At 42.0% G+C, this 27,871-nt stretch overlaps 1 protein-coding gene across 1 annotated transcript in view; it reads left to right on the top strand.

Moving 5' to 3' along the window:
- TATDN1 (TatD DNase domain containing 1) overlaps window positions 1-23,604 on the top strand; it is a 221,603-nt gene extending 197,999 nt beyond the window's left edge. The window contains exons 10-12 of the mRNA XM_086966195.1: window positions 1,615-1,685; window positions 22,636-22,762; window positions 23,173-23,604. Coding sequence (XP_086822321.1) covers window positions 1,615-1,685; window positions 22,636-22,762; window positions 23,173-23,275 — 301 coding nt within the window. The 3' untranslated portion in view covers window positions 23,276-23,604. The remainder of the gene's footprint in view (window positions 1-1,614; window positions 1,686-22,635; window positions 22,763-23,172) is intronic.
- Window positions 23,605-27,871: the final 4,267 nt, after the last annotated feature.

Below are 27,871 nucleotides of genomic sequence, written 5' to 3'. Positions count from 1 at the left end.
GGGGTACTGCTGACGAAAACTTTCCGGATTCAGTCTGACGCTTGGGGGCAATTCTAACGTCAGGAATCTATCACTACTGATGTTTCTTACAGATGTATCATTACCAAAGGTAAGTAACTTGTTCAATGGGAACTATCCTTCTGATGGTGTACAACGTATATCTAGTTGTAGTCTAGCTAGAGCTGAAGTGCATTTAGGGAAATATTGTGCTCCAGGAATTCTGTCAGAGAAACAAAGAACAAAAAGACCTGAACAGCCATCCAGTGGCTTAGTGCAAGGACATTTGAATGAGATGTTGAGGTGTAACGATGGGGGCCTGTTCAGGAGGGTTTTTGAGGAAGAACATTTGGAGAAAAGTTAGAATAATCTTTTTTTTTACATTTGATAGTGATATGCAAATTCCTGGACTGCCATCAATGCTTCCAGAGTGTAGTGAATAACAAATATATGAATATTGGTCCAGCTTTGCGGGTGTAATTAGTCCAAGTGCTAGGCAGTCCATTTGTTAGCTAATCTCTTATTTTAGAAAATGTAAAGGTGTTCCGCTTCTGTATAAAATGTATTTAATTCTATTTATTTTGCACAGTTATGTAACTCACCTGAGCCCTAAGGTGTGATTCACTTAGAACAACAATACAATAGATGTGCAATGCTTTATCTTCTCTTGTCTAAATTGTCTTCTATTTATGTTGCTATTCATTTGTGATGTATTATAGAAGCTTGTGGGGTCCCTGAAATGAAAGGGCTATTTGAACTAAAGATGGGACACAAAATAGAATGATTCTTAATAGACATTTGGTGGAATATGTGAAGAAAGAACAGCGCTATTAAATAAAGAGAAGATTATTCTCTCAACCAGGAACCAGACTGATGGGTGTGGGTGTCTGTATGTCCCCATCCTCTATGCTAATTTAGCTGTAGGATTGCAAGACCAGAGGTCTCTAATGACAATCCTGCTGCTTTCTCCTACCCTACAAAATCAGACAAAATATTTTCTGATCTATTTTCCTCTCCCTCTTGCCTATGCTCTCTTCCCCTCAGTCTTTCTCTATCTTTCGCTCCCTCCCTTCAATCTCATATTAACATTGAGGTTGTTATGTGTTTGTCACCCTTTTACTTTTTACTTGAAAAGCTTATAACCTAACTTGCACTGGCAAGCCATAAACAGGAAGAGTTGTGTTTGTGTTTGGCTAAAGTCACTTTTAAAGTAGCATTGCCTGTGGCATAAGACATTTTTCCAAGCTTTGGTTTATAACCAGCCAACAGTTGCAAATACAAAGTTGCAGATTTTTGAGAACCTCTGCTTATTCTCAAATTCTGCTTGTGTCTTGATTCAGGGATGAAAAAAGTTTATAGGAAGTGGCAGAGTTAGTGCAAAGGATCTGTGCCAATCATTGCAAAAATGTTTCTTTTTGGACGCCAATTACTGTGAATATTTAATCACATTTTTTAGCATTTAAATTGTATCCCTCGTTGTTGCATATTAAACATTTAGATAAGGCATTCCCCTTCTCCTTGTCAATAGTGCAGCTTCATAATGCACATATAAAGTATATTTACATACATACATTTCTCTTGCATGACTCTTACCAATGTATTGCATTAATCTCTTAGCTCATTGAAAACAGAGGCCAATTTGGAAGTGCTGAAAACCATTCCCAGTGAACGATTAATGATCGAGACCGGTAAGCTGAAGTTATAAATATGTTTACCTGTCCTTCAGAGTATTTTTCTAAATTTGAAGGAATAAAGAATAAAAATAGGCCTAACTCTAATTTCCATTTGACCATGTAAAGTACTTTATACATTACTGAATAAGTAGCTTGTCACCGGTCTTTGGTTTCATCACATCATGGAGTCCAGCTTGTTTGAACTTTTTGATAAATTGACTGAGGAGATTGCTCTTCAAGGGCACTACAAAAGCTAACACCAGCATGACAATTTTACATAGTGGAAACATGTACCCTACGTATGAAGTAGGATTGCTCTAAACATGCTGACTATTTACTGGTCTTGTCCTGTGATCTTCCTCTGATTTTTATGCTCTGATGGATCAGAGCTTTAATTGCAGGACAATGTTAAGAAAAAAATCACCTAGTCAGATATAGTTTGAAAATCCTCTACATGTGCACGTGAAAAAAACACAATCCGGGTGCCCAGTGTGGTCACTTCCTTGAATTGTGGCTGTTTGCATGGACGGTATGATATCGTGATCTGTAACTGTTAGTGGGGTTGGGCTGAGCAGAACTGAGGACTGAGCTGAAAGCGCCTGCGGTCTTGGTCGGGCATCTACGATATTACCTGCTGCTGTATCGTATGAACTGCCAAGTCAAGCTTAATGAAGAAGACTTCACTATGTCATGTCCTCTACTCTGTTTTGTATGTAACATTCGCTACAATGGTGGCGAGCGAACATTTGGAGCAAAATGGACTTACTGAAAGCACTGCAGTATGGATAGCTAAAGAAGGAATGACGCTTCCCTCGTACCTTTTTACACCTACAGTCCCCTTGGAATTATGGGTGCAAGAGAGGAGTTCTTGACCTGCAGTATGTTTGTAAGGAATGTTTTGCTCTTGACATTCCTTATTGGTGTTCATTGGGCTGGGAATGTTATGGTTTGATGCGTGGGTCAATTGGATGGAAAGGCCTGGTACAACAGTTCGCTCCAGGGAATGATGATGAATACATCAGGGACCAGCTAAGGATACACACTTCAAATAAATCCATACAAACTCTAATGCTTGTAATCCTACCTAGTTAGAAGCTTTAGAAATAGCATGTGGTATAGAATTAACTGCAAAGTGTGTTAAAAATATGCAACGAAAAGAAACCAGAAGATGCAAGAGGTGAAGGAGAGGTAGGGGGAGTGAATATTATAAAGCCCAGAAATTCTGGGAGGAAAAACATTACAGGATTATATAAACTGGCCGTAAACAATGGTAACAAGGCAGCAACAAATGTTTATGCGTACGATTTGGAAGTTCTAACCATTGGGCGGATGATACAGATTGTCCTGCAATGGGTGTAACATGCATAAAGTGTAAAACGATAGCACACTATGCCTGGATGTGTAAAAGATATAATAAACAGGTGAAATAAAATAGATACTTTAATTGAGGCTAGTTCAGAAATCTATCAAGATGAGTCGGATGTACTTGCTGTTGGTGAGGAATCTGGCATATTGAGTGATGAAGACAAATTAAGAGAAAAGAAAGTAAACGATTTGAAATGCATCGTCAAAATAGATAATGTAGAATTTGAAGTATTAGTTTTAAAGAATTTATGGCGTGTCCTGTAATTTCACACACTGATTGTAAAAGAAGATTGAATTTGGAGAGTAAAAATATATAGAGGGCTCAAAAGAAACTGAAATATTATGGAGATGAAAGGATAAACATTACGGGTTAATTTATTGCACAATTTACTTTTAAAGAGAAGACAGAATAATACAAGGTAGAATACATGTTGTTAAGAAATGTTCACCGGTTTTAGGTTGGATTCATCAGACAGCATTGAAAATGCAAGTAAGACCTGGTACACGAACAGAATAGCATAGTCGAGCTTAAGCCCGAGAAAGAATGTTGGATGGGAACATTTCCTAAAGTGCTCAATGAAGAATTAGGAAAGTTGCAAAATGGGTATGCAACCTAACATTCATAAAGTAAGAAACATACCTTTGGCCATTAAAAAGTGAGACAAGAAATGCAAAAGACGTGTGATAGGGGGAGTGATTGAGAGTATAGAGGCTTCCGAAAGGTTGGCCCCAATTGTGGTGGGGCAAAAACTGTATTCTTCAGTAAAAGATTCTGAGTCCACGAATGTGATTTGAACCATTCCATCTGGGTTGACAGACAACCTTTACTAAATATAAACAAGATGATTTCAATGATCAGAAAGTTTAAATGGTATTTTACGATTGATTTACCTCCCGCCTAAAATCAGATTGAATAGCACTAATTATCTTGCAATTTAATGTCATTTGAGACGCCATTTAGGGCATTTCGGCTGCAAGTGCTGCGTTTCAAAGACTGATGCAAACTTTATTCAGTGATAAACAGGGTGTTTGTTATTTTTAAGTTACATTTTGATTTATGCAGAAAGGGAGGACGAACATGACTCCAGGTTAGAGTACCTGAGATTTTACAAGAAGGATTCTATTACTTACCCTGCAAGCATCTGTCCTTGGCATGTAGTGCTGTAGATTCACATGCTTTGTGTTGTCTAGTGCTGGGCTCGGATAATTACAAGTTGTTTTTGCTCCAAGAAGTTTTCTTCGAGTCACGAAGCTGTGTGACTCCTCCTCTTGGTACTGCTGCGCATAGTCATAGACGCCATCTTCAGATAATTTTGGTGTGGGTAGGTGAAAATGTAAGAATGCTGTATATGTAAGCATTGAGATGTACAGGCATTAAGTGTATGAACTGCAACCCCCCCACAAGATTTTTGGGGAGGAGGGTTGGCCTATGTCGAGAACAGATGCTTACATGGGAAGTAACATAATCCGTTCAAGGCATGTGTGCTGTGGATATACATGCTTTGCATAGACTGTAAAGCAGTCCCTCTCCCTAGGCAGTGGTTAACTTGTGGGTGTTGCAGTTGTTTGAAAAAAGAGTCTTAAGTACTGCCTGACCAACATTGGCTTGTTGTCGTGCCAATACAGCCACACAATAATGTTTTGTGAAGGTGTGTAAAGTAGACCATGTTGCTGGTTTTCAAATATCACCAATAGGAATGTACTCTAAGAAAGCCATAGAAGCTCCGATTTTTCTAGTGGAGTGGGCTTTTGGTGGAACTGGTAAAAGTTGTTAAGCTTCTGCATAGCGTTTTGGTTACATTTAACTATCCATCTTGAAATGCCTGATTTTGAAATTGCAAAGGCAACAAACAAATGTTTAGTTGTTCTAAATGGTTTAGTCCTGTCGATGTAATACATCAATGCCCTTTTGGTTTCTAAAGTGTGTAATGCCCTTTCTGCAACTTTGTCCGGTTTCGGGGGGAAATACTGGTAAATCAATGGATTGATTAATATGGAATTTGGAAACTACTTTTGGTTGGAATTTAGGGTTGGTTCTAAGCACTACCCTAGCCCTATATAGTTGAATGAAAGGCTCTTCTAGAGTTAACGCCTGAATTTCACTGACTCTTCTAAGAGAAGCAATAGTTATTAAAAAGGCAAGTTTCCATGAAAAGTACTTCAATTGACAAGAGTGTAATGGTTCAAAAGGAGGACCATTTAATCTTGTTAGGACAATGTTCCATGCTGAGGCATTTGCAAGTCTAGAATGAGTTATCCTTTTAAATCCCTCTATAAAGGCTTTTATAACTGGAATTTTAAACACAGATATTTGTTGTCTATTTTGAAGATATGCTGCAAGATTAATCTTATAGAACCCTGCAGTTTGTAAATGCAATACTTATAAAATAGGTGGTTGTACCTTTGCATTAAGAGGGTTGATGTTTTGTTTGTGGCAGAACAAAGCAAATCATTTCCATTTTGCTGCATAACATTACATTGTAGTTGGTTGGTTTACGAGTCTCTTTAAGAATTTTCATACATTCTTGAGGTAAATTTAAGTATCCAAATCCACATTTGATAGATTTGTTAGTAATAAGCTTACCATAATTCCCTATTTCTTGACCCCTTTTTCTATGCTCATCTGGGAGGTGTTGGAGGAGCCCCTTCATTTCCTCCCAGTGGGTCCTATCATACCTTTCTAACAAAGCCTGGCTGTTGGCTATATGCGAATGATTAGCTGCTTGTGCTGCAACTCTTTTACCAGAGGCATTAATGAGCTTAGACTCCTTTACTGGAGGTGGTGCATCTCCAGTTGTTTGGTAGTTCTTTTCCTTTTGTTTGACACTACTACAGAGTCCGGGGTTAGTTGACCTTTAAAAAAATGGAGTCTGATGGTGCCGCCTTGTATTTTTTGTCAATGCGTGGAGTAATTATACCTGATTTGACTGGATCTTTAAAAAATTCGTCAGAATGACGTATCATACCTTTGAGTAAAGGTAAGTATTGTGCCCCTCGCTGTACATTAGACATAGTTTCAAACAGAGAAATTTCCTCTATTGAGTCTTTATATAGAGAAACATGAAATGGAATGTGGCTGCACATGTTATAAGGTCCTGATAAGCAGAGGCATCATCAGGTGGTGAAGAGTCAGTGTCTGCTTGAGGCTTAATATCATAATCATCCCAATGATCCTCTGGCTGTGTATCGTCTGAGAAGTCTTGATCTTCCGCTACTGTAGATTGAGCAGATATTTTACCTGCCTCATACAGATGTCGTGAGTGAGGTGATGGGGGAGGGGTTTGTGGTATTGGTCAAGTGGGAATAGGAATGTGCAAAGGACTAGTTGCAGCATCCTTTCAATTCTTATTTACATGTAGAACAGGAATGTCCAATGCCTCTTCAAAACTCAAATGCTTCTTAGAAGTTTGTTGTTTTGGTGGTTGTCTCATTATTTTCTTAGTTCCAGGCTAAATTTGTGGTCTTTTTTTTCGGATTCAGCTTTTGAGGAAATTGCTCGAGAATGGGCTCTGGAGCAGATTTCAGACCGAAAATGAAACATATTGATAGTGGAAGCTTTGTTCTCGACAAGGGAATATTCAGTTCCGAATTATGTAGTCTTCGTTTCAATGCCTTGACCGAACTTCGAGGTGTTGCAGCCTCGGATGGAAAGGAGGTGGATGCCCCTGCTGTAGGCAGAAATTTCACAGCCGAGCTGGAGGATGTGGCTTCCAAGTCCTGTTTTCAGTGTGCTCCGTGGTTTGTCTGGAGTTGCGGCCCGTGAGCAGGTTTTTCAGTGAAAACCGATAGTGTGGGCTTAGGAACAGGGGTAAAAGTACTCACTGTCCCGTTCTTCTGCACTGGTTGAATAATGGTCGAATCATCCTCTGATTGAGACTCTGATTTCGAATCGTGGATGGAAAGTGATTCCTCCTGTGCAGCTGAAGCTTCTTCCTCCTCGTTCTGTCAACCGCACGTCATCCGCTCGTTTTCGCTGCATTTCCTGTCGTCTCGCACATTGGTCCCGATGAGTCTTTTTGGACTGAAAGGATTTGCAGGCCTCACATTTGTCTTCTCGATGATCAGGCAAGAGGCATAAGTTACAAATGGGATGTTGGTCGATGTATGGGTATTTAGAGTGACACTTCAGACAGAAACGGAATGGAGTTCATTCCATTAGCACGTCATTCTCCAAGTGCGTTGGAAATAGAGAAGTTTTGCCCGTCCAGGCGCGGGCCTAGGACATGAACCAAAGATTCACTATGGAAAGGGTGTTTAGGAAACAATAGTATACCGATCGGAACAATACCATTGAAAGATATAGATGGACCGAAGGAAACCCGAAGGAGTCTCGAACCGGAGCGCAAGATAGTACATCTGAACTAGTCAGTGGAAAAAAACAATCTGAAGATGGCGTTGATGACCAAGAGCAGTATTACCAAGAGGAGAAGTCACAGAGCCTTGTGACTCCAAGAAAACTTCTTGGAACAAAGACAACTTGTAATCATCCGAGTCCAACACTAGACTGCGGACTTCTGCAAGGCATGTGTATCTACAGCACACATCCCTCGAACAGGTGTTTAACGTTGAAATCTGATAAGTGTACCATTAAGGTGACCGGTGTGACATTTGGGTCATAATACCGGTAAAGATGAGGTAATACCAAAAGATAAATTATTAGAAGTATTTTAGCACGCTGATGAACCATCTAACAATGATGATGTCATATCATATTTCGAAGAATTACTCAATTTGTAAAAAAATAATAAAGATTATACAAGAATGAAACGCATGAGAAATTTACTTGAAAAAAATACAAAATATGAGTGGGCTGATGTTTGTCAGAATTAATTTTTCCTATCTAAAAATTCACAAAATGTGCTCCGCCCATTAAAAATTTTGATATAAGATGCAAAACCATTGTAACACCCAATGCTGATGCACATGAACTAGGTGCTACAAGGAAGTGGCGATAATGTTTGCTTCATGTCCCTTAAAACTGAAATGAAATTTTCAGTTATGGTTAGGGAAACGTTGGCAGTGTTCTGGGCTGTGAGGCATGTTAGGACATTTGTATGGGGAATACCATTCAAGGTGCAATCAGACCATTGTACTGACCACTCATGGTTCTGGTTCAGTTTCACCAAGAATAGTTTGTTGGTAATCTCGCATGGAAGAGTAGAACTTTGTGGTACAATTTTTGAAAGGGAAGAGAAATGAGTTTGCTAAGGTTAAAACATCAGGGTGATATAAGTATATCATGGGTGTGAAGAAGGGAAGGTGGAAGAATGGGTGGATGTAGTTGTAATCTTAAATAATAAAACTGGTTTTGGAAGGCTGTCCAAAATTCTGAAGAAGTGCAGTGGCTTTCGAGCTGTGTCAGGAATGCAAGAGTTTCAAATGAATTATAAAGTTTTATCTTACAATGCCATAAAAGATGTATTAAGTGAAGATGTATGGGGTGTAAGGAGAGGTAGTAAATTGATTCTCCCTATTAACTTATGAAATAAACTTGTCACCGCAGCTCATCAAGGACATTTGGGGTATAATTGAACTAAGAGTAGAATTACTGAGATGTTTTCGGGGGCCTTATGTAGTCATAGTCTTAGGGTCTTATTGAGCGCACATGTGACCCAGAGGGGTCTCAAAGTGCTGTAGCGAATGCTGGTGAAGGCGAAGATTGAACAGCTAAAAAAGGTGGGAGGCTGGGCGGTCAGAACAGCCAGGTTTTAAGCTTTTTTCGGAACTGTTTATGATCCGAAATTGTGCAAAGCTGCAATGGGAGTCTGTTCTAAAGGTGAGAGGGCTAGATAGGAAAATGATTGGCCACCTTGCCTGGCGGTACACACCCTGAGTGGAGTGAAATGTTTAGTTCTAGACCTAAGGTTCCTGTGAGGGAGATACCAGTTCGTTTTTTGGCCAGGTTTCTCGGCCCATTTCCAAACAAGGTCTGGTGTACCAGACAGCTGATCTTAAAACGGATCCGTTTCCTAATTGGGAGCCAGTGGAGAGTGTTCAGACTGGGTGCTGACGGGGGCCGAGGTGGAAGGTTTAGTACCATCCTGGCAGCTGTGTTCTGTAAGACTTGGAGTCTGGTGACAAGCTCTTCGTTATTTGAGGCCATCAGAGCATTTCCATAGTCAAGACGACTGATGTTTTTTTTTTACTCTAATGGGATCTTTGGAAGATTTTGCGTAGGCTCCTCATTAGGTGCTCACTCTTTGGTTTACCTGGTCTTTCATAGAAAGTTTGGCATCAATTCAATTTTTACTCCCAAGGTTGCGTACCGTGGGTTTAGGTGAAGGACAGGGGCCAAGACTTTGTGCCACCAGTGGTTGGACCAGTGTTCATGAGCCTTACCAAATAGGATGATCTCGGTCTTACTGGCATTGAGCTGCAGATAGTTAACTTGCATCCAGAGGTTATTATGAGTCACACAGTTTTTAAATCTAATTCTGATATCAGTTGGATTGGGACCAAGGGTGATTAGTAGCTGGGTGTCATCAGCTTATGACAATAGGTCAAACCCATATGATCTGATCACCTTGGACAGGGGTGCCACATAAGGTTGAAAAGCATGGGGCAAAGTATAGATCCCTGGGGACTCCCTTGTCTACCATCTGGTTACGAGAAGCTATGGTGCCCAGTTGTACGATGGGAGTTCGGTCTTTTAAGTAGCTTTTGAGCCAGCTTAGGGCTGTTACTCTGATACCCATCTCCCACAGTTGTTGTTCTAATATACTGTGGGAGATGGTGTCGAAGGCGGCCGGCAAGTCCAACAGGACAAGTATGGCTGATTGTCTGAGGTCCTGGGCGAGTCTTATATTGTCGACTACCTCAACCAGAGATGTTTCAGTACTGTAACCAGTCCTAAAACCGGACTGAGAAGGGTCCAACAGCTTGGCTTTCCAAATAGGTTGTTAGCTGTTTGTTGACAAGACAGTCAAGTACCTTTCCAAAATAGGGGAGTAGGGAAATGGGCCGATAATTACTGGGCTCATTGGGATCGGCTGATGTTTTTTTGAGAATTGGCTTGACCCTTGCTTCTTTCCATTTAATAGGGATCGTTGCCTTAGTTAAGGACATGTTAAAAATGTCAGTAAGACTTTTGAGAAGAACTGGGCCCAGCATTGACAGAATATGGGGCGAAATAGGGTCGACGGGGGGACCAGATTTAATTTTGAGGAGTGCAGTGTTAACTTCTTCTTGAGTAAATTCATCACACTCTTCTAACAGTGCTGTCTGGCTCAGGATTTTGGTGTTCAACATTCTGATTGAGGAAGGTGTTATGGATACTGTCATTCTTTTCCTCAACAAAAAGGTTGATAGTGTGTCTACCCAGTATTGTGTGGATGGGCTGTCAGATTGGCAGGAAGGGGATTAGAGAATTCTTTTTAAATCTTGTGAAGTTTCTTTTGTGAATTAGAAGCCTTGTCGATTCTATTGATAATATCGTTTTTTTTGGCTAATATAATATTTTCTAGATAGCATTTGGGAATATGGTTATAAGTCTGTCTATCCTCCGTGCTCTTTGATGTTCTCCAGTTACGTTCAGCTTTCCTGCTAGCTAGTTTGTCAGATTCTAATGATTCCGTGAACCAGGGTGATGCTTTAAATTTGTAGTTGACCTTTGAGAGAGGGGCAATAATGTCCAGGGCCTGTAAAATTGCATTCTCAAAGGTGTCTACCGCATGGTTTATGTTTTCGGAGCCTAATATAAAAGGGGAACTGAAATTGGATAAAAAGGCTTCTAGACTAACTTTATTCTAGGATCTTGTAAGTTTCTGTTCGTTGCTGGAATTTTCATGTATTGGAGCTATTTGTAAAGAAAACTTCAACAGGTTGTGATCAGGCCAGATTAGAGGGGTGGGAGGCTCGACCTTAGTGTTGGGGTCATTGGTGAAGAAAAGGTCGAGGGTGTGGCCTGCCTTATGGGTGGGTCCAGTTACCCTTTGTTTTAGTCCCAGTGTGCTGAGGTTGGAAATCAGCAGGCTTGTGTCGGCATGAGAAGAGAGTTCTGCATGGAAGTTAAAATATCCAATGAGAGAGAAATTGTTGGCCGCTAGGACATGTGTGGCAATAATCTCCATCAGACGGTTAGTAACATTTGTTTTTGAACCTGGAGGTCTGTAAACTAGGGAGCCTCTCAAGGTTCCCTTAGTTTGTTTTTTTAACCTAAAAATAAGGATTTCAAGCCATTCTAAGTTGATTCTTTTCAGTATGCCGTCCTTCAGTCTATCCCTAAAGGCTATTGCTAGGCCGCCCCCTCTCTTATAACTTCTCTCAAGTCTAGTCAGTTGATATTCGGGGGGGGGAAGGCAATTACCGCATCGGGTAGAGCAAGCTCGTGGAGCCAGGCCTCGGTTATAAAGCAGATATCTGGCTTTTCCGAGTCCAGCAAACTCCATACCTCAAGTGCGTGTTTAGGGATTGAACATGCATTAAAATAGAGCCCTGATAGTTGTTTTGGTTGCTCTACAAAATTCCCTCCTGTAGTCTTTATGGACATTAGTTTAGTATGTGGGGTGGATTCAAGTTGAGTGCTTTTCAGAATGATTTTAGGAATGGATGCTGAAGTGAAAGTTGCCTCAGAGCAGTGTTTCAGTTTGTCCATAGATTGTTTATTTAGTAGTTTGAGTTAATTAATTAATTGTGTGCTTATATAGCGCAGGAATCACTCCCGAAGGGGTACCTCCGCGCTTCGACCGCTGCGAAACCCTTCCTGGCTTCCCTGAGAGATGGTCCCTTAATGGGTATCTCCAGGGTGAGACCAGGCATCCCCGGCGGTCTGGTGGGGCCGTTAGTGAAGATGAGGCAAGCTAGTGCCCAGAGTTGCCGAGTGTGATCGCTGATCAGAGTGGGCACCGAGGCGAGAGAATTATCGAGTCCGCTGGCCCTGGTCCAGAAACCTGCCCCGTCGGGAATCGAACCCTGGTCCCGGGCCGTCCTCTGCTCTCGGGTCTGCCGCCTCTAACCAGTGAGCCACACTACTTCGTTCTTCGTTCGAGTAGCGGTAGACTGTCCTTACATAGAGGACAATGTAATCCACTGGTGATAAAAGTGGTAAAAGAAAAAAAAAATGATCCTGGCGGCAGTCAGGTGCGGACGGGCGCTGACGGGCTTGCCTTTGGCGCTGACTTAAATAGGCATGGCAGGAAGGAGAGAGAGTGAAGGCGGCACCTGTAGCGCTGACCCGCCGACCATCAGGAAACTCACTTCCTGTACAGGGAGGCGAGTTCTGCTGAGCAAATCCCTCCGCTCAAACGGCCCAAGCTGCGGCGGAACAGGGACGGCTCGGAAAGAAGGAAGTGCAGGAGGAATGAGAGCAGGCTGTTTAAAAGGTAAGTGCGATAAACATAAGCATAACACAATTTAAATTGGTGATGAGCTGTGCACTAGAACAAAGTGCAGTTAAAAGCGCTTTAGCCTGAGTGAACAGTTTCTCCTAACTTTACATGAACAGTTCATTCAGTTTGGCTCCTTTATGGAAAGTTGGAAAGTTTAGCACTGAACCGTCAAGCAGGGGACAAGAAAAAGGGGAGGGGGTCTAAAAAATGTGTTTCCAAGTTAATTCCCATTGGAAACTTTGCTCTTCAATACTGAACACGGACTAATTATTCCATGTATATAGATGTTGCTTGTCAGTAATCAATACCATTAACCTAGGCAATATTAACACCTGTTATTTACGGCACTTAGAAACTGCAGGAATGCAGATTTAAACAGTACATATAAAAAATGTATTATTATAAATGATCAGACTTTGCATGTCCTTCAAAAATGTCTGAAAATCATGTAACATTTTTGTCAATTTGGCTCAGCCAACTAGCACATATTCATTTATTGTGCCTTACTTTTAATGGCTCGGTCTTACCTACGCTTCCAAGTATTCAGATCACCAATAATAATACATATTCTGTATAGGTTGGATGTTAATTCCTTTAACTCTGCGTGGTGTAAATATATATACAAGCCTGCCAGTTTTTTCTGGTCTTTTTTGCTTTTTTGAGTGCATAATCCAGAGATGTAACAGAAAGTATCTCAGTTTGTTTCGCTCAGAGAGACCCTCTAATTCGCTTTTACAGTTTCATATGATTTTATCTTTTCAATATATCTGAGATTAGTTGTGATTAATTCATGTTCGTTTCCGGCATTTTTTTATATCTATTTGGCAAGTCCCTGAGTTGAAGGGATATATCTGAGCCAATTTCTCAGAAACAGCATATTCTCCAACTTCAGCAGCACTGCCTCTGCATGTGATATGCACAGAGGTTCCCAGTGGACAAACAAAGGAAGGGATAATAGGGAAGAGTCTGCAGGAAAGGAGATCTCAAATGAGAGCGAAAGAAAATACAAGTGTCTGATTACTACCTGCTTTCCTTTGGATTTACAGACCTTGGGGAAGGACAGTCGGAGGGCAAGGGAAAGGATATGATGGCTAATGACAAGAGCAGGTATTAGCAAAAGCTTAAAAATATCAGAACCAAGAAGCAACAGCTATATCCATGCTACTTAGAGCATATACCTTTCCCTGCAAGAAATTGTGCCACCCATGAAAGGAGGTCTTCAGTAATGATCTTATCATAAACAATGCATGAAACATTTTCAAAAGCATACTTTATGCGAGGTACAAGTTGAGTTGGTGTAAGGTTCACTGTGGGTCTTTATAGTGTCCTTGGTATGGAAAACACCTCATGTTCAAGCTGTTCTCATTTTTATATAACGCTCCCTATACCAGTGTTCAGGTTTGCCCAAGTTCACGGCACATACCAGTTTGCTAATGTATAAGCTAACCCAGTGTTTACCAAGGGGATAGCCAGAGTTCAATATACTCCTCACCTTGCATTCTAGTTGTCTGTGAACCAATAACGGTGCATGTTACTCCCTCTTTCAATCCTAATACAGGCAGTTTGCGACTTGACTTCGTGGTAGATGAGTATCTATCCATTGTTCCTGTCAATAACAGAGCATCAAAGGTCTGTCTTGTACATCTAAAGATACGTAAGACTTTCTACAGTGCCTCCATCTGCAAATAGGAGCCACAATTACATCTGCAGTGGTGAATTAATAGTGGAATTTTAACAGTCTGCAACTGGACCTCCCAGCAAATCCCGAAAATATTTGTTAACAAGCTCCAGATGCAGAATACCGCTGCATGAAGGGTAACTAGAGCAAGAAGTTTAGCACGCTTGCAACCAGTTTTAAGAAAACATTAATAAAAGCCTTCAAGGAATCCCAAACAAAATTAAGGGGAGCTGTTTCAATATTGTGAGCAATAAAGTCAGAAATTTCTAGTTTAACAGATGCCACCCATGCATCGTCAAGTAAATACTTTTTATTGAACACCCATCGCTTGGGGACTCTTATATTATCCACCAGTGCCAGTTCAATAACTAGCAGTGCATGATGCAGAATCTTCTAATAGCCAAAATTAAGTTGTTGTGAAACAAGAAAGAAATCAATGCGGGAAGAGGCATTGAATCTGCCGGACCAACAGGTATATTTTTTTTTAATGGATTTTGAGTACGCCAAGGGTCACAAAGATCAAGTGTTATCATATTGTTATTAATAGATCTGAGTGATTTAAGTTTAGGCTGTTTTTTCAAATGAGTGGTTGAATCCAACTAATAAATTCATCGCAATATTGAAATCGCCACCAATAATGATATCTCTCCCACCATCAATAGAGATTGAAATAAATCCTCAAACATCTCCGATGTATCCTCAACTGGGGCATAAAAACTGACAAAGGTGATGGGCCTTTGTCTATTATTAATTTTACATGTGGCCCAGCACCAACGGCCTGAACCACCTTGCTCTGTGTGAATAATCTCAGCGTGTAGATTCTTATTTAGAAAAAGCGCAACCCCTCGCTGGGACTCAGAGAACGAGGAGAAACCTCGATATGAGGACCATACTTTAATCATAGAGAACTGCTCAGTTTTTGTAGCTTGAATATGAGTAATGTAATGTAATGTTTGTGACTTGTAAAGCGCACTGCTGTCGTGGCGCTGTAGACCGGTGTGGAACCCGTCCTGGCTATCCCTGTGAGATGGTCCCTACTGGGTATCTCCAAGGTGAAACCAGGCATCCCGGCGAATGTGGGGGGCCGTTGTAGAGATGAGGCAAGCTAATGCCCAGAGTTGCCGAGTGTGATCCCTGGTTAGAGTAGGCACCGAGGCGAGAATTATCGAGTCCGCTGACCCTGGTCCATGACCCTGCCGCGTCGGGAATTGAACCCTGGTCCCAGGCCGCTCTCTGCTTCCGGTCTGCCGCCTCTAACCAGTGAGCCACACCACTCCACATGAGTCTCTTGTAACAGGATTACAGCTGGGTTTTCAGTCTTGATCCATAATTCTATGGCGCGCATTTTTATCTTATTATTTAAACCGTTAACATTAAAAGAAATAATTTTCAGACCCATTGTAAGTAAGTGATCAAAGCAAAAACCTGAAAAACGAACATCCCAGAAACATTACACATTTTCTGTCTGACTACTCCTTTTTTCTTTTTATCGATAACATTCATCTTCAAAAGCACAAGCATAAATTTAAGATGTTGGTAAACAGTAGCACAAAGGACTTCATTTTTTAAAAAATTTTCTTCCACCCCCTCCCCCCCACCCATGCGCCAACCCCTTAACACCCCCCTCCACCTACTCCTAATCCCTTACCCCACGCTGGCCACAGCACCTTAACTCCAACTTTGAGGTGTTCTGGTATTACACCCCTTAACCCCCTAAGCCCCTCGCCCCTTCTACCCCCGAGCCTCTAAGAGCATATCTTAAGTAATTCTAGTAGAAAGGAAATAAATTTGATTTAGTATAAAAATATCTAGCCCTTGTCGCCATGCGAAATTTCTCTAAGCAGGTCCTGCGCTTCATCTACATCTGACAGAATATAGAATTTGCCCTTAACCAAAACTTTTAGTTTCGACTGCTGAGCGATAGTGGCTTGGGCCCCATTGGCTTTAAACAGATGTAACATTTTCACAAACTCTTTCCTTCTGCGGGCTGCAGCTGCGGACATGTCGGAAAAAATTTGACATTTGATAGTTTCATTGAGTGCAAACTGTCTCTGTTGGATGGCCTTGGACAAAATAGTCTCTTTGATTAGAACATCCACCAAGTTCAGAAGGATTGTACGGGGGAGTGTGGAATTTGGAAACGGCTGAGCTGGGACCCTATGGGCACGAGTAATCGTAAAGTCGCCCTTAAACTCTGGGACCACTTTCTGTTGTAAAAAAGCAGTGACCCAATCAAACATATTGGATCCCTCCATTCCTTCTGGAACTCCCATAATTCTATGGTTGGATCTTCGATTGCAATTTTCTAAACCATCCAGTTTTGTTTCCAGTGCCTTGGAGGTTTTAAACATAACTTGACATCTTTCTTAACCTCTGTCATATGGTCTTCCCTCAGCGTCCTGAAGACTAACAGGGAAAGGGGATACTAAGCCTTCAATTTTATCCAGCCGCTGATGTATTGCAGCCAATTCTACTTTTTGGAACCTTTTTATTTCACGGATCTCATCTAAGATCAGATTAAGCATGTCTTTGACTGACATCTGCAGCTCCCCCATAGTCTTGGTGTCCATATCAAGAATGGGACTAAAAGGACCCGCAGAGCCTGTTGATCTAAGATCGCCAGAAGAGACTGGGGCATTTGTTATGTTATGTTATGTTATGTTATTTGTACACTTCTATAGCGCACGGCCACTCCACTGGAGTATCCCGGCGCTTTGACGAAGACTCCCAACCGAAGATGGGGAAAAAAAACATAACACCAAAAGGGCATACAGACAAAAAAACAGCCTCAAAGATTACGGGAAGAGCCAAGTCTTGAGGGCCTTGCGGAAAGACAGAAGACTGGAAGTCTGTCTTAAGGAGATTGGAAGATCATTTGCTAATTCATCACCTCTTTAACCTACCAAAGGCTGGTTTTTTAATTCATGTGGGGGAAATAGAGCCATAATTAGATCCAGATATCGTATTAACAGCCATATTTGCAAGTGGATCCAGGGTTATATCAGTTGATATTTCCGGAGAATGACTAAATCCCCAAATCCCCGGAAAACCGGTAGACTGAGCCATAGATGGAACTTCAGGCTGAGCCGAGCTACCAACTGGGATCAAAGTAGATTTTCTCTCAAACAGAGGAAACTGCTTCTGAATCTTGAGGGCTGCTGATGCCTTAACTTTTTTAACATCCTTTGTATCCTTCATATCATCTTGTATGAGTTGCCCGGTCTGGGCCTCTTCCATGCTGGTGTGCCTTTTCCCTGTGTCTGCTGAGTCGACTGGTGCCAAATTGCCGCCTGGGCTAGTTTGAATGAGTGTATCTGTAGGAGACCCCTCTGCCTCATCCGAACTCTCAGAAAAAGACTCCCCCTTATCATCCTCTTTATCGGTTAATTTAGCTGCGGCTTCTTTAGCCTGCTGTAGGCGTGCTTTCGCCTTAATTCGGGCAGTCAGGAGTTTACCCATCTTTTTAACTTTTTTACTGTCCCAGAATCAGTTAGGATTAAGTGCGCAGAGGGAGCAGAGAAAACAGAAGAAGCCGAGGATTCTGGTTACTGCAGTCCGGGGTAAGAAAAAGTAGCTTCAGTAAAGCCAATAATGCCCAAGTTTAAGCTGCTGCAGACTGAATGTCGCTCACCCCGCTCACTCTCCCAGCTCCAAGTCCATTGCAGGAAAGCAAATCGCGACTCCAGCTCCTAACAAGAAAGCCAGAATCAGTTCTGAAGCAAGGCGCAAACCACAGCCCGTCCGTCCATACCCATGTCTCTGGCTCTGTGCCTCAGTGTCTTTGCTGCTTCCGTAAAGCCAGCTCAGCTTGTGACAGTGTATTACAGAATGTGGCAATACAAACAAAAGAGTTCTTCCCCCTTCTGCAACTGCGTTACAGTGTATCTCGGTGTGCAGGGTACAGCAAGAGAGTTCCTTCCCCTTCTGCACGTTTTTAACTCAGTGCGTCTTCGTTGAAATGAAGCTCACCTGCCGCCACCGACACAGAGGTAAGACCCGGTTTAGAAGAGGTGTAGGCGTCTCAAAGCACCGAAATCGCTGACCTGCTGATCCGCCAACCTGGAAGTCGCCGTACACGAAAGCAATCCGCTACCGCTACTGCTGAGTCTGCAGAGTTCCGGGCAGGTCGGGCAGGCACACAAATAAAAAAAAAATCCCTTAAGGCAAGCTCTTGCCGCCGTCTCGCAGTCAAGCTGACCTCCACTGAAAAATGCCTGTGAAGCCTCCCAAACACCGTCCGAAACTGCCGAGAAACTTCTTTTTCCCAGGAAGCGCCAATTATTCACAGAGGACCGGAACGAATTCTGTCAAACTGCAGGACATCACCAGAAGCTGCCGCACCAAAAACTACCAGGAAACGTTTGGCGAAAAGCCGTGAAGCCAAAAAGCATAGGCTGCTCACGTAATGCAGGAGCAGCTAAAACGCCAGCTACCTGCCGCCATCATCCTCGTGGGGGGGAGGAGCAAAGGTAAGGTGCTCAGGTGCTACGTGGAGACGTGGAACTCCACCGTAGCAGGCTTTTATTCGGGGCATAATTATCGGGAAAGATGCCGCAGATTTGCTTGCTGTCAGAAATAGAAATAAATCACTTCAACAAAAAATACAGGCCTTAACTGAACTTAGGCAGCAGAATCCTGTTAGTACTGTGCAGGAACAACTAAATGTAGCCAAGAGGGAACTTAGCCAAAACTTTTTCACTCAAAGCAAAGAGATTTTTCGCAGGCAATCGCAAAACATTTACGAGGAAAGCAATTTTACCGGTAAATTCCTGGCCTGGCAGGCCAGAGAGCAAGCTGCCGCAAATCTGATTCACTCTTTAAAATCCCCACACTCATATAGAGACATCCGTGTCGGCCGAGATAGGGAAGATAATGTTTGCCCATTAAAACAAGATCTATAGTAGACAACCTAATATAGATCGACAAAAGCTACTCAATTTTTTAGGTAAATATACACTGCCCACTCTTTCCTCAATAGATCAATCTACAATGGCCAAACCATTCACTAGGGAGGAAGTAGAGCTGGTGGTGAAAGAACTTTCAATGGGTAAGCCTTGCGGGCCCGATGGGTTCCCCAATGAGTTTTTTAAGGTTTTTTTTAGTTCCTTCTCAGATTTATTTCTGCGACTATTAAATTCTATGTTGGAAGGCGGCTCAATTCCTGACTCATTTCGGGAAGGAACTGTGGTTAGCTTTCTGAAAAAGGGCAAAGAACCCTAAGACCCGAATTCATACAGACCCATTACACTATTAAATTCGGACTATAAAATTACTACAAAACTATTATCCATACGTTTTAATTCCATCTTTGCCGATTTCATTCACCCGGATCAAAACGGTTTTATAGCCGGTCGACAATTAATGACTAACACACATTTTTTGATTGAGGCTTTAGATTTTTTTGAAACACAAGGGGTACCTGCGTTAATTTTGTTAATTAATGCCAAAAAAGCCTTTGATTTGGTGGTCTGGGAGACACTTTTTATTATTTTACAGCATTTTGGAATCCCAGCGAAAATCACAGATTTGATTCAGAGTCTTTACACAGGTGCCCAAGCTAATATTATTAAGGCAGCTTCGGTGGGATCAGTATTAGTTCAGTGTGGTACTAGACAGGGCTGCCCATTGTCCCCTGTTCTATTTGCATTCTTCATCGAACCTTTAGCAACCGCAATTAGGAATTGTGACAGTATTTCTCCTCCTGTTACTTCCATGGCTAAAATCAAATTATATGCCGACGATATAATGCTGTTAATTAAACCCAATATGCAATCTCAAATACATGCTCTGAAGATTTTTGAAGAATTTGAGGCTTTTGGGGGGTATCGGATTAATAAAAAGAAAACAGAAATTTTGGTTTGTGGGGGTATAGACCCAGAACTTCATTCTGATATTAGTAGCTGCATTAATAACAGATCTAAAAGATATCTAGGGGTTTTTTTTTGTCCGTCAGTCAAAGACCTGTATATGTTAAATTTTGATCCTCTTCTTCAGAAGGTTCGATCAATGCTCGCACGATGGAATCCATTGCCATTAACTATTCTTGGCCGGGTTGCATTAATAAAAATGTCTGTTCTTCCTTTATTTAACTTTTTATTTTCCACCATTTCTTGCTTTTTACCCAGATCTTTTTTTTCTAGAGCAGAATCCTTGTTTTCTGCTTTTGTCTGGGCCAAAAAGACACCTCGGATAGCAATAGGTACTCTGTATGAAGATAAGGAGCAAGGTGGCCTTGCCCAAAGGATTATTATATTGCATATTTTGCACAATATTTAGCAAGATTTAAAGATCCAATTCATAGTCAGAAGTTATTTATAAATTTATTTTTTTAATCTAATCAGTCTTGAGATTCAGATACCCTCCCCACTTCAGGTACCTAAATCACCTAAATTTGTTCGTTACAAGACATTAAATTGTTTTTTTAAGAGGCGCTCTGCGATACTTAAAAGATACTCCCTTCCTACTTTTAATTTAACCACCCCCTTAAACAGTGCATTTCCATTCATAGGGATTGAAATTTGTCCCGAGATAGTAGAAAATTGGGAGCGGGCAGACTTTACCATGTTAAAGGACTTTGTCAGGGATGAATCATGGATAACCCTGACAGACATGGCATCCCTAATTCAGGGGAATTTTTTATTGATAGGTTCATATAATTTGATTTATAGGATTTTGGGACAAATGTATCTCACACTGATTAGCTCACCTACTCAATTATTTAATGACCTTTCTGTGCACTCACGGGAGAGGAAACCTGGGGAGTGGAAACGTTGCTTAATTTCGAGTAGGGAGGGAGACTTAAGTCTTAAAGCAATTAGTAAATGGCAGAGACAGGAAAATCCAGTGTTATCTCCAACTATTTGGAAGAACATTAATAGACTTAACTTTACTGTATTAAGGGGAGCCAATTGGCGTAGAATGCTATTCTTCAGTAAATGGCTTTTGTATCGCACTCCGGCGGCTATAGCTAAAATGTATACTAATAATTCATCTAGCTGTTTTAGGTGCTTACATTATGCCCCGGCTAATTGGTCCCATATAATGGCTTTTTGTTCACAAATTACGGTATTCTGGGATGGAATTTTTGTGTTTTTTCAAAATCAGTATAATATTATGATTTCTTCGAATGTCAAGTTAATACTGTATGGTTTTTATCTAGAGCTTACGCTTTCCGAACAACTAGTAAAACTGATTTATATAGCAATGGGGGTGGCTAGATCGCTGTTATTGCAGAATTGGCGTTCACAGCATTACCCCTCGGTACAGGAATGGCTTCATAAAATGGAAAGATAAGAAAATGCGAACAAATTTATGCTCAAAGAATTGGAGGGGTCAGAAAATTTGAAAAAATATGGGGATCCTATTTTGATTAACTGTTATGTAAGATTTGGTAGTGAATAATTTATGTTTTATTTTTATTTACGGCCTAACTATGTTTCTAAATATGCAATTTTGTTTTTGTGCTTTAATTTATGGTGTCACTAAAGGACTATAATAAAAGAAATAAAAAAAAAGAGAAAACATTAATGGCAAGAGTATAGTTCAGTTCCTCAGTTCCCCTTTGTATAGCAAAAGTGGACTTCTGTCAGATAGGCTCAATTTTTATCAGGGACATATTCTCCGAATACGTTCTGCAATAGTTCTTATGATCGTGAAAAGTTAAATTGTTAACAGTCTATCACTTCATAAGCAAACTTTGGTGGACGAACCTTCTTAGTAGTGACTTCTGGATTTTGGTTCGGGCTGCTACTACACATTAGGGATGTGTAACACACACCTTTGAATGGCAAAAAAAAGATTTATTTTCCCCTGACATTTGTTCTTTACTCTGTTTACCTCTATTGCTCCAATATGTCACTGTATGCCAAATGAGCGTGGCACAAAGCACATAACAGAACAGAACACATTATCCCACAATTGACGAAGTACTGCAAATATACATATCTGAATATTTCTACCATGATTTTAATTCCTCAAATTCCAAAGAGAGCTTTGTGGACATTTTATTCACAGTGCAAATGCTACAGTGAGACATGTTTCAGGCCTCAAGGTTATACAGTCTGACCTTGAGGGGAGTAGAGTAGTAGCCGTCCACGCTGTGGGAACCAACTCTGTCCTCACAGCCTGGGTTAACCGTATCAGAACCTGATAAACACTATCTTTGTGAAGACTGTTCGCAGTAGTGTGTGTAGGTACGTTTGAGCGAGTGTATCAAAAAAACTAAAAGTGTTGTTCGATTTCCTTTGGTCCAATTTATAACCTTCCCTACTATCAAAGCATGTGTGGAGTTACAATAGTAATTACACACTTCATTTCAGTCAATGGCCGGTCTTCATAATAATATGTATGTTGTGTGTGTGTGTCGTTGTTTGTGATAGTGCAATATCTGGGATTCCAACCTCTTTGAGGTATTTTGTTTTCCATGAAAATCATTTGGTTTTCTTGGTAAAAATATTTATTGTGGTCCATCAAAAACAGCTTTTCGCCGGGGTGGTGTTCTGCATTTTGGGAATTATTCCTGTATATTGTAACCTTGACAACAGGAAAATAAAGCAATAATCAAAAAACAGCTATTCATTTTTTTCCTTCATAATAGATGCTCCTTGGTGTGGAGTAAAAAATACTCATGCTGGATCTAAATATGTGAAGACAACCTTCCCTACCAAAAAGAAATGGGAAACCGGCCATTGTTTGAAGGATAGGAATGAACCTTGCCATATTATGTAAGTATCACGTTTTATTGTTTTTCTATATTTAAACAATTACTATATTGTATAAGAATACTACACAAATAAAAATCATTTACTTTTTCAAAATAAAATTGTGCTATTTCGATGTTTCAGACTTCTAAGAGAAGAAAGTGCTTTTGCTGACTGGAGATGGTAAAGCATTGATAGTGGTGGGCCCACTGGGAACCCTACAATGCTACATGGCTGCGGGGATTGGCTGTAGTGAGGTGTATGAATATCAATTGATAATAATAGTTATCATTATTTGACAACTCTGAAACCTATTACGTTATGTTATAAAATACATTATTAAAGCAGTATTGTAAGTGCCCTAAAGTCTTAATAAAATTAATGCCAATGTAATGTTTAATGTAATCATGATAAGGGGCTGATTTCTGTTTCAGCCAAGTCCTGGAGATTATGTCGGAGACAAGAGAAGAAGACCCTCTCGAATTGGCAAACACATTATACAATAATACCATGAAGGTCTTTTTCAAGGATACGTGAGGCTCTTCAGCATGTATCTGACTGCAACACATTAAGCCGGGTTCTAGATATAAACAGTCGCCAGTGCCTGAAGTGTGATGAACTGAACAAACCACGACAGCTGCATTATGTATGAAAGTAAATAATGTTAGAAATCACTTCTTTTTTTGGACAACGTGGCTAAAATAGTTCTGCTTGTGGACAGCAATACTTCATTGAAAATTAAGACACTGAAAATCTTGCTTTGCGAATAACCTCATTTTGTAAAAACAACGCATTGCATTATGTGCTTCTATGATGGATAGAAATACATCAAGTTGCAACTTGAAATAAAGTTTGTTGATAAACCCTTCCTTTGTGTCACTCTCACTCATATGTCTAAAAGTATGGATCTCCTCTTCATGTGTGTTGTTTTGGATCGCATGGCTCAGTAAGGAAATAGCTGCATACTTTATACGCAAAGGTAACAATCTCTTAGTACGGGACCAGGGCTTTGTCCAAGACTTCCCACAGGTCCTTGGATGATGCTTTCCAAGGAGAGTATTGGAGCGCCAGTTGGTCTGCTCCTCTGAGGTGGGTGACCCAGTTGAGCCAGCCTTTGTAGGTAGTTTTGGTGGTGTCCTTCCAGTTCATTAGCACCAGTTTTACCGCAGCTGTCAGGACCTACACACATTGCCGGACACCTCCTGGACCCTATTTTAACCAACTGTGACAACATATGAGTCGACAAGCCCACACCAATCCTCTGGACAGACCACACCCTCGTCAAGTTCAGCATCCTGGTCCCGGTCCCAAGCTGTCATGGTTCATTAGAACACCCCTTCCGCTTACCTGTTTTGCTTGCGTGTGTGTGCCTATGCTCGAGTGGGATCGGCAGATTAGCAGTTCAGCCTTCTGTTGGAAGTAACAAAGCGTCATCAGCGCTTCTGGGGAAGACCGCTTATCAGATGTGGTTTCCCCTGGGTACGGCGCTTTGTATACATGCCATCCCGCTGCCTGTTTCCTGCTTCTTCTGAAACGTTCCCGAGTGAGTAGCCCGCTGCGCAGGAGCGCTAATTGCAAACTTCAGGGACCGCGCTGAATCTCGAAATGGGTAATACACAGGGACCGTGCTGGAGTGCTAGGTCGTTTGTGACTCATCCACACTGGCGCACCTTCAAGGATTTATGCTCAGCCACGCCTGGAACACTTTGTACAGTGTTATTTCCCCGCTGGAGGGCTAGACTTTGATGGTTCTGCCTCGCCTGAGCACTGTTTCCTTTTTTCAGGACTCTGTTGGTTGCGCTACTGCGCTAGTTCCATTTCCACCTCTCTGCACTGTGCATCATTGTAGAGTCTGGAAACCTGTTTTTTTCTCCGCAGTAACTTTACCATACTAAAGAGTATAGCATAGGAGCGCTTCTTGATTTCCTTTGGTGCATAGCGTAGGAGCGCTTCTTGATTTTCTTTGGTGCATAGTGCAGGAGCGCTTCTTGGTTTCCTTTGGTGCATAGCGCAGGAGCGCATCTTGATTTCCTTTGGTGCATAGCGCTGTTGCGCTTGTATCTTGTCAAGACTTTCAGTTCCTTTCTTTTGATGGTAGCAGATATACTGTTGGCTTCATAGGAGGTATGCTGTCTCCCACATGAGTGTATGTTTGTGAGTGGTTGCAAGGTTAGTGTGTTATTGGTAACTGGTGTTCCCTTGTCTTCCTGGCCAGCTGGTGCCCAAAGTTCATCCAAAAAGAGGGACGTCCACTACTACCTACCCGACACCATCCTGATCCTTTTTTGGCTACCATCCTCGCTCCCATCTCCATCCTAGTTTGTTGCCTTATCTAGAGTAGGGTAAGGTGGGCGTGGGGGCGATAGTTCATGTCGTCTCTGCGAGATCTCTCCACGAGATAACAGGTACTTGTGGGGAATCCGACACACACACACTACCGCCAGACCATACCACTAAAACTGAACACGCATCACGGACAAGGACTAAAACATAGCTCTCAACACCCACCAACCTGAGCACAGGAACAGCTTCTCCAAAGTCAACAAGAATTTCAACCATTGGATCACCTCCTGCTCTGACTCCCTAGCCCCCCACTAACACAGCAATACATGATCCAGATCCCAGGCCAGCTGGTACATGGAGGAACTCAGACTGATGAAACGCCACTACAGACTACTGCAAATCAATAATGAGCCATGGCAATACAGACAGGTGCACCTTCAAATCCACACTAAGACGTTACCATCAAATGATCTGGACACCAAATGCGCCACTCTGGCTGACCGCGTTGATGCCAGCACCATCACAAACAAATACATCTTCGCCATTGTGAAAGGTTTCACGTCACCATCAACTTTCTCTGCCTCAATCACCCTCTCGCAGAACTTTGGAACAATCTCTCTCAATTCTTTAGCAACAAAATCACCATTTACAACAACTTCAGCCTACAATCAAACTCGACAGACCTCGCCAAACACCACCTGATCTTACCCAAAGAAACAATGCTAACCACATGCCCTGTCCTCACCCCAGAAGAACCCACTGCCACCAGGGGCCTCATCAGATCATTGACTCCACCTTGCCTACTCCAAATGACTGAAACCCATCAGTACCATGCTCATCCCCATTCTGAATGCATCCACCTTTTCCACAACCTTCCCAGATGCTTGTAGATCTACAACTGTCCTCCCATTGCTGAAGAAACCCTCTGCGGACCCATCAACACGGTGTCGCACGAATGCCTATTAAACATCCTCCAGAGCAAAGGAGTACAAGCCACAGCGTTAAAATGGATTAAATCATTCCTGAGCAACCGCACCCAAGCAGTGCACATGGGCCAATTCCATTCAAAACCCTGTCCCACTGGCTGTGGAGTCCCACAAGGGGCCTCTATAAGCCCCACTCTCTTTAATGTCTACGTTTCATCTCTGGCTGACATTGGAAGAAAGTGGGGCATCGGCATATGTTCATATGCCGACGATACACAGATGATGGTGACCATGGACGAAAGATCGGAGAGATCGGAAACAACCAAAAAAAAAACTACACAGCTGCCTCTCCGAAATGGCAGATTGGATGCGCAACCACTGCCTTAAACTCAATGCCGGAAAATCAGAAATATTACTGTTCGGAGGAGCCAAACTATCATGGAATGATACGTGGTGGCCACCGTCACTGGGAACAGCCCCCACCCCGAAACAGTACGCCAGAAACCTTGGCATCATGATGGACGACGCACTGTCCATGAAAGACCACGTACGCATACTCTGGGGTAAAGGATTTGCAATCTTGAAACTCCTAGCCAAAATCTTCTCTTGGATCCCACTGGACTGTCGGCGTACAATTACCCATGCCCTTCTGGTCAGCCGCCTGGATTATGGCAATGCCCTATTCGAAGGGATGAACGAGCAACTGTTCTCCCGCTTACAGGTCCTTCAAAACCAGGCAGCCAAACTGGTATGCAACAAAGGCAAACGAGATTCGCATCAGCATGCCTGAAAAAACTCCACTGGCTGCCAATGCGTCAGCGAGCCACCTTCAAACTACTTTGTCACGCGCACAAAGCCCTCCACAAAACAGGCCCTACAATCCTGCAAGGGAAAATCGAGTTTTATATTCCAAACAGGAACCTAAGATCCAATAACTCAGCCCTAGCAAAACCCAAGCGCATCTACAAAACGAGGACAGGTGGACGAGCCTTTTCACACCTGGCGGCCAAACGATGGAATGAATTACCTATGGATCTTAGACACACTACAAACCTCCTTCAATTCCGGCAAAAACTCAAAACCCACCTTTTCCCTAAAAACTAACTCCCCCCGCATAATCTCAGCAGTCCCCTTTTCCTTTTTAGCGCCGTGATATCCCTTGGGATGAGTGTCGCGCTCTATAAATACCAGAAATAAATAAATAAAACACTCACCAACTACAGAACGATCTCTCTGCTACTATTTCTGCACAGAAAATAATTAACAGACACTTCACTGAATAACTCAACCACCACCAACTCCGACACCCTTCAGTCTAGTTTCAGACCCAGCCACAGCATGGAAACTTCCCTCATCACCACCACGGATGACATCCACATGACTGAACAGAGAAAATATCACAGCCCTCATCATCCAGGACCACTCCACAGCATTTAACACAGGCTCACACCCCATCCTGATTCAACACCTAAGCAATATTGGATTCCAAGGACATGCACTCCAATGGATCTGCTCCTTCCTTACTAGAAAGATCTAGTCAGTCAGCCTGGCACCGTACACCTCGAATGCCCGTGACCTCATCTGCGGAGTTCCACAAGGATCTTACCTGAGCGGGACCCTTTTCAAAGCATACATGATCCCTCTAGCCAGCATTATCTGCTATTACGACATCAACGTCCTTTCCTACTTCAATGACACACCACTCATTCACTCCCTCATGGATAGGGTACACAGTACCTGGATCAAGTTCAAGGTCTACATGACTGAAATCGCCTACCACATAAAGACAACCTTCTTAAAGCTGAACATTGACAAGACCAAAATTATGATCTTTGGGAAGAGCACATCAAAGTGGGTCTCCACCTAGTGACCAACAGAGCTACAACCAATACCCCTCTCCACCTCCCACACCAAGAACCTCTGA

This window comes from Lissotriton vulgaris, chromosome 4_1 (assembly GCF_964263255.1).
Source record: "Lissotriton vulgaris chromosome 4_1, aLisVul1.2, whole genome shotgun sequence".
In the NCBI taxonomy this organism is placed as follows: domain Eukaryota; kingdom Metazoa; phylum Chordata; class Amphibia; order Caudata; family Salamandridae; genus Lissotriton; species Lissotriton vulgaris.
Note: the sequence above shows the minus strand (reverse complement) of the source record. Positions and strands in the feature narration are given on the sequence as shown.